General features: G+C 50.8%; 1 protein-coding gene across 3 annotated transcripts; it reads right to left on the minus strand.

Annotated features, from left to right (window-relative positions):
* Nucleotides 1-1,811: 1,811 nt before the first annotated feature.
* Nucleotides 1,812-12,665, minus strand: MON1A (MON1 homolog A, secretory trafficking associated). 3 transcript variants are annotated; one of them, XM_063114669.1, is made up of 7 exons: nucleotides 12,433-12,665; nucleotides 9,957-10,008; nucleotides 6,163-6,302; nucleotides 4,423-4,908; nucleotides 3,046-3,811; nucleotides 2,179-2,326; nucleotides 1,812-2,079 (listed from the first exon to the last, which is right to left on the minus strand). In XM_063114669.1, the coding sequence occupies exons 3-7, from the start codon at nucleotides 6,287-6,289 to the stop codon at nucleotides 1,939-1,941; spliced, it is 1,668 nt and encodes a 555-aa protein (XP_062970739.1). In that variant the 5' UTR covers nucleotides 6,290-6,302; nucleotides 9,957-10,008; nucleotides 12,433-12,665; the 3' UTR covers nucleotides 1,812-1,938. The 3 variants fall into 3 exon arrangements, with proteins under 3 accessions (XP_062970739.1, XP_062970737.1, XP_062970740.1); XM_063114667.1 differs by lacking the exon at nucleotides 9,957-10,008; XM_063114670.1 differs by lacking the exons at nucleotides 9,957-10,008; nucleotides 12,433-12,665 and adding an exon at nucleotides 12,220-12,241.
* Between the last annotated feature and the right edge of the window lie 330 nt (nucleotides 12,666-12,995).

A 12,995-nucleotide genomic window follows, 5' to 3' on the forward strand; every position in this document is an offset into this window, starting at 1 on the left:
GGGGGCAGGCAAGGTGTATGGGGGAGGTCAACTAATGGGCCCCTGCAGTGCCAAGTACAAGCACTCCCCCAAGGTAAACTCACCAGGCATGACCCAGAGCTGGCTTAGGACATGCCAACTACCCTGGCATCTGTTGCCTTCAAGGAATACTAGTCACTCTGCATTTCTTTGACTCTTAGTTCCCTCTGGACACTGCTCCAGAGGACTAGACCCAGCCCCTTTCTCCATCCCAGAGATCACCTTAGTGACAGTGGAGGAGAGGGGTATCTCTAACTGCAATATGACCATATCACACTAGAGCTTCAAAATTTCAATGGCTCCCTACTGCCAGATTTTTACCTGAAGTTTGAGAACCCCAGGCCTTGTAGACTCCTCCAGCTTCATTGTAAACCAGTTATAATTGGTCCTTCCCTTTGCACTTGCTGGTTTCTCCACTAGGAACACCATCCCCATCTGCCTGTCATCCACCCCTGATCCCCAAACAGGTAAACCCTGCACTCCTAGGTGCCTAGGGCTGACTGTCGACAAGAACACCAGCAATAGTCAGGGACAGCTGGCCTGGCATCACCATGGCCCCAGAGGCAGTGGTTTGGTGTCATGACCAGAAGCAAGGGCAGGAACAGAAGCAGAAAACAGGCAGAAAAGAGACCCAGGGCATGTGTGCAGGGTGAGCAGCAGTCACCAAGCCAACAGCTGCTTCCCAAAGGCTTTGGAACCTGTTTCCATGCCCACATGACACATTCTCCAACATGGGTTGGTTTTAGTGGCAGAAAATCTTGGCCCAGCTCTCAGATACTATATGAGGGTGATTTTCTCAGACAGCCTGAAGACCACAATCAGTGGACAGTTTTCTCCCATAAACATTTACTAGGCCTTTTGCTCCCCTGGCCAATGAGAGTTAAGTTATAGCAGAACTGAGAAGAGTCCTCCAGCAGCAAGCAAGCTGTGCCCTGGCCTCTGCCCCATGAGGGTCACATGATAGAATGAGTAGGGCTGGGCCTTCATTGCCAAGCCTCCTGGGATGTCCATGGTGCCCCATGCTGGTCTGGCCATGCCATGCCAGGGAACAGGATGACTGAAGGCCCAGTGTACCTAGTGGCATTAGCCCTTTTTAGGGCAGATCCACTCCTGCCTGACAGTTTAACTGGGCTCATCCTCCAGCTCACTCTTGTGGGCCATTCTGAGGAATGCAGTAGCTGAGGGAGGGGAGCTGAAGCAGATAGCTCTTCATAGGAAGGCTTCAGAAGCCTGTGACCACAGGGACACTGGACTCTGAATTTGTCTATGCAGGACACTGGGCTGAACACCTGGCTGTTTCACCAAGGGCCCCACCCTTACCAGGACTCAGACTCTCTCCACTTTGACCATCCCTGTCTTACTCAGCTCAGCCCCTGCTGAACTATAGCAGCCCATTAAGCAGAGCCACAGCCAGGGCTCTCAAGGTAGTTGGGTGGCCCTTTGGGACATTCACCTGGGGGCGCCACCGAGGAGTGAATGGGGACGCAGGCACCAGGGGTTCAGATTGAGTATTTGGGTGGGACAGGAAAGAGAAATAGGGTACCTGAGAACCCTTTACATATGGTAGGACTTCAGTTGAACCAAAACAGCCTCAGCCCAAGGCCCAACTCTGAACAGAGTGTGGCCTGATACTGCTGCAAGGGAGGGAGAGGAGGGGCTCAAATGTGCAAGTGCCCCTGTATATGGTAAAGCATGTGCAGGGGCTAGAGAAGATGACTGTGTTTGTCTGTGAGTAAGAGTGAATGGCTGAAGGAACCAATGACTGTGCTTGACAAGTGTCTTCCTCAAAGCACTTTAATGCATGCACCAACCCACAGTCCTTGTCTGCAGGCTGGGTGAGAGAGGCCAGCCCTACGTGGAGACTCTCATGGCTTCCCATGCCTAGTGGGCCTAGGAGGGCTGAGTCTGTCCACATTTCCATTAATAGGTGAGGGGTGTGAGGATGAAGAGGCGGTCTTCCTCCTTGCGAATCCAGCGCATCAGCTTATGGATGGCACTGACAGCTGATGCCTTGGTCCCCAGGGGGCTGTAGCACATGTAGAGCTCAAAGGCGCCTGTCACCTGCAGGAGGGGGCAAAGGGTGGTCAACTAGGTTAGATGCCCCTCTTGGCCCCTCCCCAGGATCTCCATGAAGCCCATCCCATCCAAGGGCCACCTTACCCAGGCCAGGAGGTTCTCATTGGGGCCTGTGTAGTAGATGGTCTTGAGTGGGCGGGAGGCATTGTGGGCACGGCTGTGCAGGTACTGATAGAGGCCCAGCAGCCGCTCCTGCTCCTCTTCACTGGTGTATGGGGCCTCAATCTCAGGGCTGCAGATGGGGGAGTGAGTTCACAAAGGAATGACTTCTACCACCTTCTCTGGAGATCTAGAAACACCTATTCCTAGACAGGGAGACTCCACCATGTGACCTACCCTCCAGATGTTTCCCTAGGACAGGACATTTTCTCCCCACCACAGAAGACTCCTAAGGACAGGGCTGGGCCCACCCAGATTGGAATCCTGTCCCTTCCCACCCACCAAGTTCAGTGTCTTTGGTGACCCTTCCTTGGAGAGGACAATCTGAATTTAGGTGTCCAAGACAGAGTGGCAGGTCTGGAGTAGAGGGGAGGTGAGCTGGGAACCCTCTGGGCCAAAAGGAGGTAAAGGGAAGACAGAAGCTACCCTATCTGCCCAGCCCCTCCTTTGGGAGAGTGGGTGGAGGAGGGTCCCACCTCCTGGGCTGGACCAAAATGACTCCTAACTTAGAGTTGCTCCAGGGCAAGGGACCCAGGAGACCTCTATTCCATCTTCCTTCCCTGAGTATATTGGGCATTTTGAGGCCTTCTGGGTAATGAAGTAGGGAGGTATATGATCGTGGGGTGATGGGTAGTCTGGGTCCCTGGTGCCATAGTAAAACACAATCAGGTGGTCCACTTCCAGAGGGGGTGGTCAGCTTCAGGGCTGCATCCCAGGGCTCAGGACCAACCAGCCTCCTCCCACCCCACGAACCTGTCTCTCTGAAGCAGTGCCCTCAAGGCCCTCCCTCACCTGGTGAAGAGTCCCGAGCTCTTTGATTTATAGAGGAAGTGGCGCAGGTCGGGAATGCCCACTTGGGCAACGCTGTAGCAGGGCGTGCGTAGTGCCTCCCGCAGTGCCAGGTGGGCTCCGCGCTTGCGAAGGCGCTCCTGGAAGCGGCGACGGCAGTCAGAAACGGCAAAGAAATCCTCGCGGTCGGTGGAGACAAGAAGCAGACAGAGGTCGGTGTCAGGTTCCAGGTAAGAGATGTGTGCGTGGAAGAAGCCAGCAGCGTTGAATTTGGGCAGGCACACGGGTGTCCAGGCCTCACCTTCGCGGAAGGACGAGGAGGAACTAATGAGGTTGAAGAGCAGGTGCAGGTCGATAGGGTGCAGGAATTGGTCCTTGCGGCGCACAAGCGCCACGAGCTGGTTGCGGGCTAGCAGGATGGAGAAGACCAGGCTGCGCGCACGCGCCTGCTGCAAGCTGGCACTCACTGCGTCGCGCACTGCCGCCGTCAGGGGCAAGCACCGCGCTGCCCCCATCAGGAAGCTGGGGTCTCGTGCCATGAGCTGCAGCAGGTTGTCGGTGATGCGCTCCGAGCCTGAGAGCAGGCGCCGCAGATCGTAGTTCTGCTTCTGCTGGAAAATGTGGCTCAGCTGCGCACCAGTGAGAAGGCTCAGGATCTGGTAGTAGATGTAGAGCAGCTCCTGCGCCAGCTCCTGTGCTGACTGCCGCGTGCGGGCCACTGCTACTAACACCAGTGGGCTTCGGCGCACAAATACAACCTTGTAGCCATCTGACGGTGGGGGGAGGGGTGTCAGCCCCAGCCCCTCTCCGAGTAACCCTCCCGGCTTGGTTTTCCCAGCTCCCTCGGAGCCCTGCCTTCCTGCGCAGCCCTTCACTTGCCACTTCTTTTCCTCCCTCAAAGCTCTGCGCACAGTACGGGCTTAAGGATGTGGAGGATAAAAACGATACCCCATTGGCCCCTTTTCCTGAGGGCTCAAGGTCTTTCTGCCTCTTGCTTCACAGATTGGCTTCCTTTGAAACCTGGGAAACTCTTTAGAAAAACACACATTTTTATGCTAAGTGCTAAGTCAACTGGAAAGGGCCAGGTGGGGCTCCGGAGGTGGGATATTTTTGGTCACCTCCCAAGGGAGATTCTCACTCTGTCCAATAGTAAAGCCCGTGTCAGAGCTGCCTTTGGCTCTCACCACAGCCCTATGAAGCTGGCAGGGTTGTTATCCTGTGTTTAGGTGAGAACCTCGAGGCCTAGAGAAGTAGAAAGACTTACCCTCAGTCACACGGTACATCCCAGACCCCTAGTCTGGGGGGGAGGGCTCCAAAATCTGCTATGAATTAATCCTGACCAGGGGACCCCCTCCCCACACCCACCTCCAGGTGGCTCACCTGCATGGATGGAGCGGATGGCGTTCTTGTCTGCCTCCAGGAAGGACACCAGGGCTACCATGACACCCATAGTACTGGTAAGTGCCTCCTCAGACCCATAGCGGGAGTACACAGGCTTCCCTGCCTCACTCAGCACGAAAACATGCTTCTGGTGCAGGCGCCATGCCTCCGTGGCATCCTCCTCATCTCCCTTGGTTGTGCCCTCTCTGGGGGGCTCTGTGGCTGGTCGCCCGGCTGCCCCTGTAGGTTCCAGCCAGTCCTCAGAGCTTCCTGGCAGCATCTCCTCCTGCAGGTCACGGGCCACACCTGTCAGCTGGGTGCTTAGCTCACTAAAGTCCTGGCTGATCTGGCGCATGTCTGCAGGCAGCGGCGGGGGACCCCCAGCACCCTCCTTGGGGCTGTCCCCAGAAGCTGCCCCATCCTCTGACTCAGTCAGGTCCTCGTAGGAACGGGCATGGACGAACATGGCACCCTCCTGCCCAGCACCTGCAGGCCAAAAGCACTGGTGCTTAAAGGAGTAGCTGCTGATAGACACTCTCACCGGCAAGGTGCGTAACATGGTCACTCTAACATGACTGCCTGTCCCAATGGGGCAAAGCCACTCTGCCATGGCTCATGCTTCTCTGTAACTTACAGTCTACCAGTCTCCTCCCATTACTCTGGGAACAAGACCCAAACCCCTCATGGCAGCAGTGGTGTTATCTGCCTACCTCTCTCACTCCCATCTCAAAAGGCCTTAATTGCAGTCACGCTGGCCTTAATCCATCTGCTCTTGGGACACTTTCAGTACAGCCCCATCCACCTCAGGAGCACCACACCTGCTGTCGGCCTGGAAGGCACTCCTACCTCCCCACAGTGTAGCTGCTTGTCACTACCTTGTCACACTTCAGCTCTTAGGGAAGAAGTTAGTAACCTCTTCACCTGACCTCCAACCCCAGGCACTCTATCATATCTCCCTCTTTGATTTCCCTTGTGGCACTTGCTAGTTACTGTCCTTCTCCCCAACTACCATGGTAACCCCCAAGGGCAGGAAGCTGGTCGTTCACTACTCTGTGCCGAGCACCTTGCCCTGTGCATAGAGAAGCTCCCATACTTAGTTAATCTCTCTCCCTTGGAGAAGGCTCTCCTACCCGACTTGGGCCACAGCTCCTGACTGACTCCATTATAATGGCTCCACTAGTATGTGGATCCCCCAGAGCAGGGACCATGTCAGTCTTCTGTATCTGTTTTTGTTTGTTTTTGACAAAATAGTTTAACAGATATATTTTGAGTCTCTATTATGAATTTAGCCTTGTACCAGGCATTGGGGATAAAACTGCCCTGTGCTCAGAGCTCACAATCTTGTGGAAGAGAGAGATGGGCAATACATACATAAACAAATAAAATTACAAAATATAGTATCCTATACGGAGAGTGGCCAGAGCAGGCCTAACTTGTGAAGAGGTGACATTTAAGCTGAGAGCTGAGGAGGGGAGAAGGAGCCAGAGAGGTGCACAGGGAACAGGAAGAGAGCTCAAAGTGTCAGCCAGAGAGCACAGGGCAAGAGGCACATGAAGTGAAGAGGAAGGCCAGATGCAGACTGAGCCCAGCTCCCTGTAGTACCCTAGCACCTGACTAATATCCAATGAGTGACTGAACGAATGCATGAATGAGTGGGAAGGAAGAGCAGTTAGGAATCCTGATTCCCCACAGAGGCTGCTCCAGCTGTTTGCTGGCTGTGGCTGCACTGTCTGCCCATACCTGGCTCCATTCCCTGGGCCAGTCCTGGTGTGGGGCTCTCAGCTCTCTCCACATTCTGACCATCAGAAGGAACCAATGTACCATCAGGGCATTCACTGCTTCTCTTCCCCTGCATGTCAGCAGCCATCCTTTGGGCTCTCCTGTGGGGCAAACAAAGGCATTGTCGAGGGTGAGGGGGAAGGTGCTATCAGCAGGCTCACTGGCATAATTAATAGTGGTAAGTAAAGTGTCCCTTTCCAGGACCCCACTAACTCAAATCCCTGGGGAAAGGGTTCTGAGTATTCCCTTCTAAACAATTAAGTATCTTTTTCCTTTTCTGAGTATAAAAGGAAGACAAAGTTGGATGGTTAGCTCAGCTGGTTAGAGCATGGTGCTGATAACACCAAGATCCGGGGTTTGATTCTTATACTGGCCAGCCACAAAAAAATAGAAAAAAAAAAAAAAAAAAAGGAATGTCCCACATTTCTATGTCTATTCACTTTCCCACTCCCCTAGTCAACAACTTCACACCTCTTTTCTACTCAAACTTCCATCATCACCTTCCCTCCTCATGCTCACTCTCAGCTCTATCAGCAGATGATGTTGCCTTCCATTTCACTGAGACAGAAGTCATCAGAGGAGAACTTCCATAGACTCCCATGACCACCTTGCCCCATCTGCTAGACTCCGCCTTCCTTCTTCTTAATAAGAAGATGACCTGTTCATGCTCCACTGAGACTAACTCCTCCACAAGTGCACCAGATTCCAGCCCCTCCTGCCTACTCAAACACATGGCTTCAGCAGCTGTCCCTCTCTCTCTTGGATCATCAGTTTCTCCTTCTCCCCTTTCTATCACCAATATGCTGATGTTTCTTCCATTTTTCTTTCTTTCTTCTTTTTTTAAAGATGACTAGTAAGGGGATCTTAACCCTTGATTTTGTGTTGTCAGCACCACGCTCTCCCAAGTGAGCAAACCGACCATCCCTGTATAGGGATCTGAACCCATGGCCTTGGTGTTATCAGCACTACACTCTCCCAAGTGAGCCACAGGCTGGCCCTAATGTTTCTTCCATTTTCAAAACAACCTCTCTTGGGTATGTTCACTTTATGATAATTTACTGAGCTGTACTTACGATTTGTGAATTTTTCTGTATATTTGTTTTACTTCAATTAAAAAGGTAAAACAGGGTTGGCTGGTTAACTCAGCTGGTTGGAGCATGGTGTTATAACACCAAGGTCAAAGGTTCAGATCCCCGTACAGGTTAGCTGCTAAAAAAAAACGAAAACAAAAAACCTCCCCTTAACTTCTGCATTCTCCTCTAGCTACCTCATTTTTCTCCTGCACTTTATAAAAAACAAACAATCCCTCTCAAAACAGTAAGTAATATTTGGAGTTTGTATTAGTCAGGTAGGCTAGGCTATGCTGTGTAACAGATGAATGCCAAAAAGCTAGAGGTTTTATAAAGGCTTATTTTTTGCTCACACAAAATCTACCGTGGGTCTAGTAGCATTTCAGAGAAGATCCCTTCTAAGCAGTGATTCAGGAATCCAGGCTACTAGCATCATATAGCTCTGCCATTTGAAACACATGCCTTCTACATCACCTGGCAGAGGAGGACAGAGCTGGAGGATCATGTACCAGTTCTTAAATACTGCAGAGCCCAGATTGGTGCTGGGGGTTGGAAGGGCTGGGAAATGTGGGGACTCATGGATATCTGGTAAGCAGCATATCCAGCACAGCCTCTCCACTTCTCCCATTCTCTCTTAAACCCATTCCAAACAGACTTTTGCCTCCATGATTCCAACATTGTTCCCATCAAGGTCACCAATGATGTCCAGGGCCATCTCACTTCACCCATAAGCAGCAATAGATACAGTTGATTATTTCCTCTCTCTTGAAACACTTTGCCCTCTTGGCTTCTGGTACACCATTCTCCTTTTTGGTTCTCCAACTTCATGGACTACTCTGAGTTCTCTTTGCAGTTCTTCTTACAGTGGAGGGGCCCAGAGTTCAGTACTTAAACCTCTTCTCTGTCTTCACTATCCTTTGGTGATCTCATTCATCCTCATGGTTTTAAATTCCATCTATGTATTAATGATTCTAATTTTCATTTCCAGCCCCAAGCTCTCTTCTGACTTCCAGAGGCTCACATATTTAACTGTCTACTTGATGTTATCTCAAGGTTATATGCCCCAAACTGAACTCCTGATCATACCCTTAAAAAAAAAGCTGCTCCTTCCAGAGTTTTCACCATCTCAGTGAAAGACAACTTCATCCTTTCAGTTGTTCACTGAAAAACCTTGGAGCATCCCCTATGTCTCTCTTTTTCTACTCACCTCATATACCAAACCATCAGCAAATCCTGTCAGTTGTACTTCAGAATATGGGTACATCTCATAAAATGTCTCTCTACTTAACATTTTCCCAATAGAATGACTTTTGGTTTTTAGTATCTAACTATAGTAGCCAGCTTTCAAGATGGTCTCTAGTGATCCTCAATTCCTGGTATTCAAGCCTTTGTGTACTCGCCTCCCACACTGAGTGGGGTTGACCTACATAACCAATAGAATACTGTGAAAAAAACGATGTGTGACTTCTGAGGCTAGATCATAAAAGACATTGTAGCTTCTTCCTTGTTCTCTCGGATCATTCTCTCCAAGAGAAAGCCATCAGCCATGTTGTGGCTTAAGTGGACTTACGGAGATAACTTCACAGCAAGGAACTGAGACCTCCTGCAAACAGCTACTACGAAGTTGCCAGTCATGTGAGTGAGCCATCTTGGAAGCAAATCGTCTAGGCCCAGTCAAACCTTCAGATGACTGCAACCTTATAAAAGATCCTGAGACTGAACCATCCAGCTAAGTTGCTCCCAAATTTCTGATCCACAGGAACTGTATGAGATAATAAATATTGTTGTTTTAAGCTACTAAATTTTGGGATAATTTGTTACATAGCAATAGATAACTAATATGCCAAACATGTAATGATTCTGCTTATGTTTATATAGAAAAAGTGTATATTTACATCATTAAAACTTGGTCTATATTTTTAACAAAGTAATATGCATTTAAATCCTCAAATTAAGGGCCAGCCCATGGCTCACTTGGGAGAGTGTGCTGCTGATAACACCAAGGCCACGGGTTTGGATCCCTATATAGGGATGGCCAGTTAGCTCACTTGGGAGAGTGTGGTGCTGACAACATCAAGTCAAGGGTTAAGATCCCCTTATCGGTCATCTTTAAAAGTGAATAAATGAATGAATAAACAAACAAACAAACAAATAAATAAATAAAATCCTCAAATTACATTTCAAATAGAATTGATAGAAAATCATTGAGTGCCAGCAAAGGGGGCTTACTTGCATCATGGCTGTTGCAGATACTAAAAGAGGCCATGAGACTGTAAAAGCAACAAACATTGTTTGATGATCAGGAGGGACTGTTTTAAGCATTTTATATCCTAATACAATAATTTATTAAGCATATGTTAGATATATGTTTTCCCTGTGTTTTAGAACCAGTTTAGAAAATTAGTGGTTTGGGCTTAAAAAGAAAAGCATTATACTTTTTCCCATTTAAAATAATGGGAAATAGACACTAAGTTAGCGATTCTAGACAGAATGTCTAATTTTCACAGAACAGATTACTGATACTAAGTGGGAAATGCCTATATCCAGAATCTGACCACTTCCATGACTACCACATTGGTCCAAGCCACCATTTATCTCTCTAGGAGATTGTTGCAACAGTCTCCTAACCAGTTTCCTCACTTCTGCCCTTGCTCTTGCATAGTCTGTCCTTCTCACAGCACTCACAGTAATCCTCTTGAAACAGAAGTCAGGTCATGTAATTCCTCAGCTCACAACTCTGTAATGGTGAGAAAGTGAGAAAACAAATTTCCTCACAGTGCCACACAAGGCCCCACTCAATATACCCCCCCCCATTACTCCTTTGCCTCATCTCCTACCTTTTCTCCCCACTAATTCTAACTCTATTTCAGCCGAGCCACACTGGCCTCACGGCTTTCCTTAAGCAGTCTGAGTACTCCTTCACTTTAGAACTTTGCCCTTGCTGAACAATCCCCCATACCCCTCTCACCTGTTCTACTGCCTGGGCTAGATACCTACATGACTCATTCCCTCACTTCCTTCAGGTTGCTGCTCAAGTGATACCTTATCAGAGAGCCTTGCAATATCTGTGCTCTGTATCCCTCTTGCCCTGCTTTATTTCTCTGTATTGAAGGTCACCCTGTGACCTTCCACAAATTTCAGAGTGTCAGTGCCACATGCAGGAGGAGTTCAATCAACATTTGCCAGATAAACATCTTTGGAAGTGAAAAAGTGAAAGTTCTGCAAAGAATACCCTGCTCTGTCACCTATGATGGGACCTCTGGAAACCCCTTCCTGTTGGGGAACACTTGTCCTTGGTTGTTCAGGAACAATGGCTCTGCAGTCAGTGGGACCTGGATTAGCCTGGCCTGGTTTTACAGGTCTCAGTTTTCATGTCCATAAAATGGGAATAATGATACTACTGATTCATTGGGTTGTGGGAAGATTAAATGAGATAATCGATGTAATTTGGTTGCCTTGGCACAGTGTAGGAACTGGTATACTAAGCTGCTGCCATTAGCCCACCATGATTATTCTTACTTAGCATTCGGACTATGTGTGACTGCACTTACACCTGAGTTCAATGGTCTCTGCTATGGAAATTAGGCCTTTTTGAGAGTTTGCTCAGCCTGAGCCAGACCCTGGGTGAATGGCCCAAGCAAACATGTTTCTGACTGTTTGAAGCCAATTGGGCTCTGTCTTGAAGTGACCCAACTGTGATATCTGGCCAAAGAGCTGTCTATGGGCCTAGGTCTGGGAGTTCTTCCAGACTGATTGGCGGTTCACTGGACCTCAAGTTGCGGGAACAGACCATTGGCTCTCTGCTGCTTCTGGAAATCTCTCCTAAATTGAACTTCTTGATCTGCCACATGCCCCTGCTCTGTGGCCTTGCACTTCTGGCTCAAAGACTCAAACGAGGTCTATAGCAGCTTAGCCCTATCTTGAAGGCCCATTCTCCACTGATTCCTTGTGGGTTTCAGCTGACTGAACCCAGTGTGGCTGAGTGGTATCCAGCATGGTACTTGCAAGGGGGCTAGGGTCAGTTGGCCTGGGCTAGTGGACATTTCCTTCACAACAGTTCCCCTGCCACCTGAAATCATGCAGTATCTCAGCATTTCCAAGGTCAGTCTGGGGTGAATAGCCAGAAAGCCTGATGAACAAAACAGCTCTCTGGATACTTATCCTGGAAACTCAAGCAGAGGTTTACTGAATCACAGCAATACCCACCTTAACCCCCACTGGAGCCATAATCTGTGTAGATGAAGTTCCTAGGAGGCTGGGCCTGATGCAGTTAGGCAAGGGAGGTCTCTTAGAACCAGGCCCAGATACCCCTAAGGGGATCCTTCTTAGTCAGCCTCTCTAGAAGCCCTGTAAAGGGCTTGCTACTTTTCCTAGAAGTGCCCTGCTGTGCTTCTGAGCAATGTCACTACACAGGTTGGCTCAATCAGCCCTTCCAATGTGCCTCCCTTCCTCAGCAGGCCCTGGAGGAGGGGAGGGCCTTGCAAGAGCCCCTCTCTACTGGCTCCCTACCACTCTTGCTCCCTCTTCCTGCTTGGATAGTGCTTCACCCTACCCTGACCTTTTGGGGAGTGGGCTATCTAAGAGGGTGGTACCAGGATGCAGGATGTGTGACAGTGACCAGGTGAGGCTGTGCTGTGGCTTCTTCAGCAGGATGTCTCCTCCATGCTGAGAGCATAGCGTGGTCCTTGTCACTTCTGGCGGCCACTCCCCTCGCTGACAAAGGCTGCTCAATCTCCCCCATCAAACTCGAGACCAGAGAGGGGGGTTCACCCAGTACAAGGGGCAGCCCTTGTACTAAGACAACTATCTGAGTCAGAGCACCCATGAGAGCAAAGTCTCAAGCCCAAGACCCTTCCAGGAGCTGCCCCGCTCACCCCACTGTCACTTATGTCGCTTTTTAAGGTGACGCCGCGGGCCAAATGTGTGTGTGCTGGGGGGCGGGTCCTACCTGGCCACCGCCCCCTACGGGACCTCGGCCCTCCCAGGCCAAAGGATGGGTTTCAGGCCTCGCCTTTTGTATTCCTCGGCTAGCGGCCGGTCGTCCAATCACAAACGTAGTGTAGATGGCAGGGACCCCAGTCTTCAAGCCCCTCCCTCCAAGGATGACAGCTCTCCAGTCTCTCGGCGCCCCCAGGCCACGTGGGCTGGCAATCGGACTCACCTGCTTGGGGGGCCCAGGACGTATAGAGGGTGCCGGTCACTGCCCTCTGCCGGACCCCCGGAGGGGTACGGGTATCCAGCCGGCCCTGACCTGAGGGCGCAGGATCGCGGGGCCACTGCCCCTTGTGGACACAGACATGGCCACAGCACTGGCACCGCGCCCTCCCTCTGCCCCTGACTCGGCCGCCGGCGCAGGAAGACAGCCTTCGCCAGCCTCTGGCGGCCAAGCCCCGACTTCAGCCGCTCGGCCCGCCCCGGCCCGTCCCACGGTGCATTGTGGGAAATGTAGTCTGTAGCGCACCGCCGCTTGCGGTTCCGGGCTCCCAGTTCCAGCAGAGCCTGGGGCCCAGGTCGGGGACTGCCTCACCCGGCGCCGCCTTCTCCCGCGTACCGGAGCCCAGGCACCTCCACGGAGCCCAAAGTTCGAGCGGACCGCAGACCTGGAGTCTCCGGCCTCTCTGTCCCAGCCGATATAGAGGTTTACTTCAAGAGAGAAAGGGACGTTGGAGTTGTTTTCCCGACCGATTGTGGAAGGACAGCGCAAGTTTGGGGGGCTGGATAAAT

Source organism: Cynocephalus volans, chromosome 11 (genome assembly GCF_027409185.1).
Source record: "Cynocephalus volans isolate mCynVol1 chromosome 11, mCynVol1.pri, whole genome shotgun sequence".
Taxonomy (NCBI): Eukaryota; Metazoa; Chordata; class Mammalia; order Dermoptera; family Cynocephalidae; genus Cynocephalus; species Cynocephalus volans.

Coding starts and splice junctions, on each gene's coding strand:
- MON1A (XM_063114667.1), bottom strand. CDS start 6,289: ATGGCTGCTGACATGCAGGGGAAGAGAAGCAGTGAATGCCCTGATGGT. Junction 3,812..4,422: donor CATCCGCTCCATCCATGCAG/GTGAGCCACCTG, acceptor CCCCACCGTCAG/ATGGCTACAAGGTTGTATTT. Junction 2,080..2,178: donor ATGAGAACCTCCTGGCCTGG/GTAAGGTGGCCC, acceptor CCCCTCCTGCAG/GTGACAGGCGCCTTTGAGCT.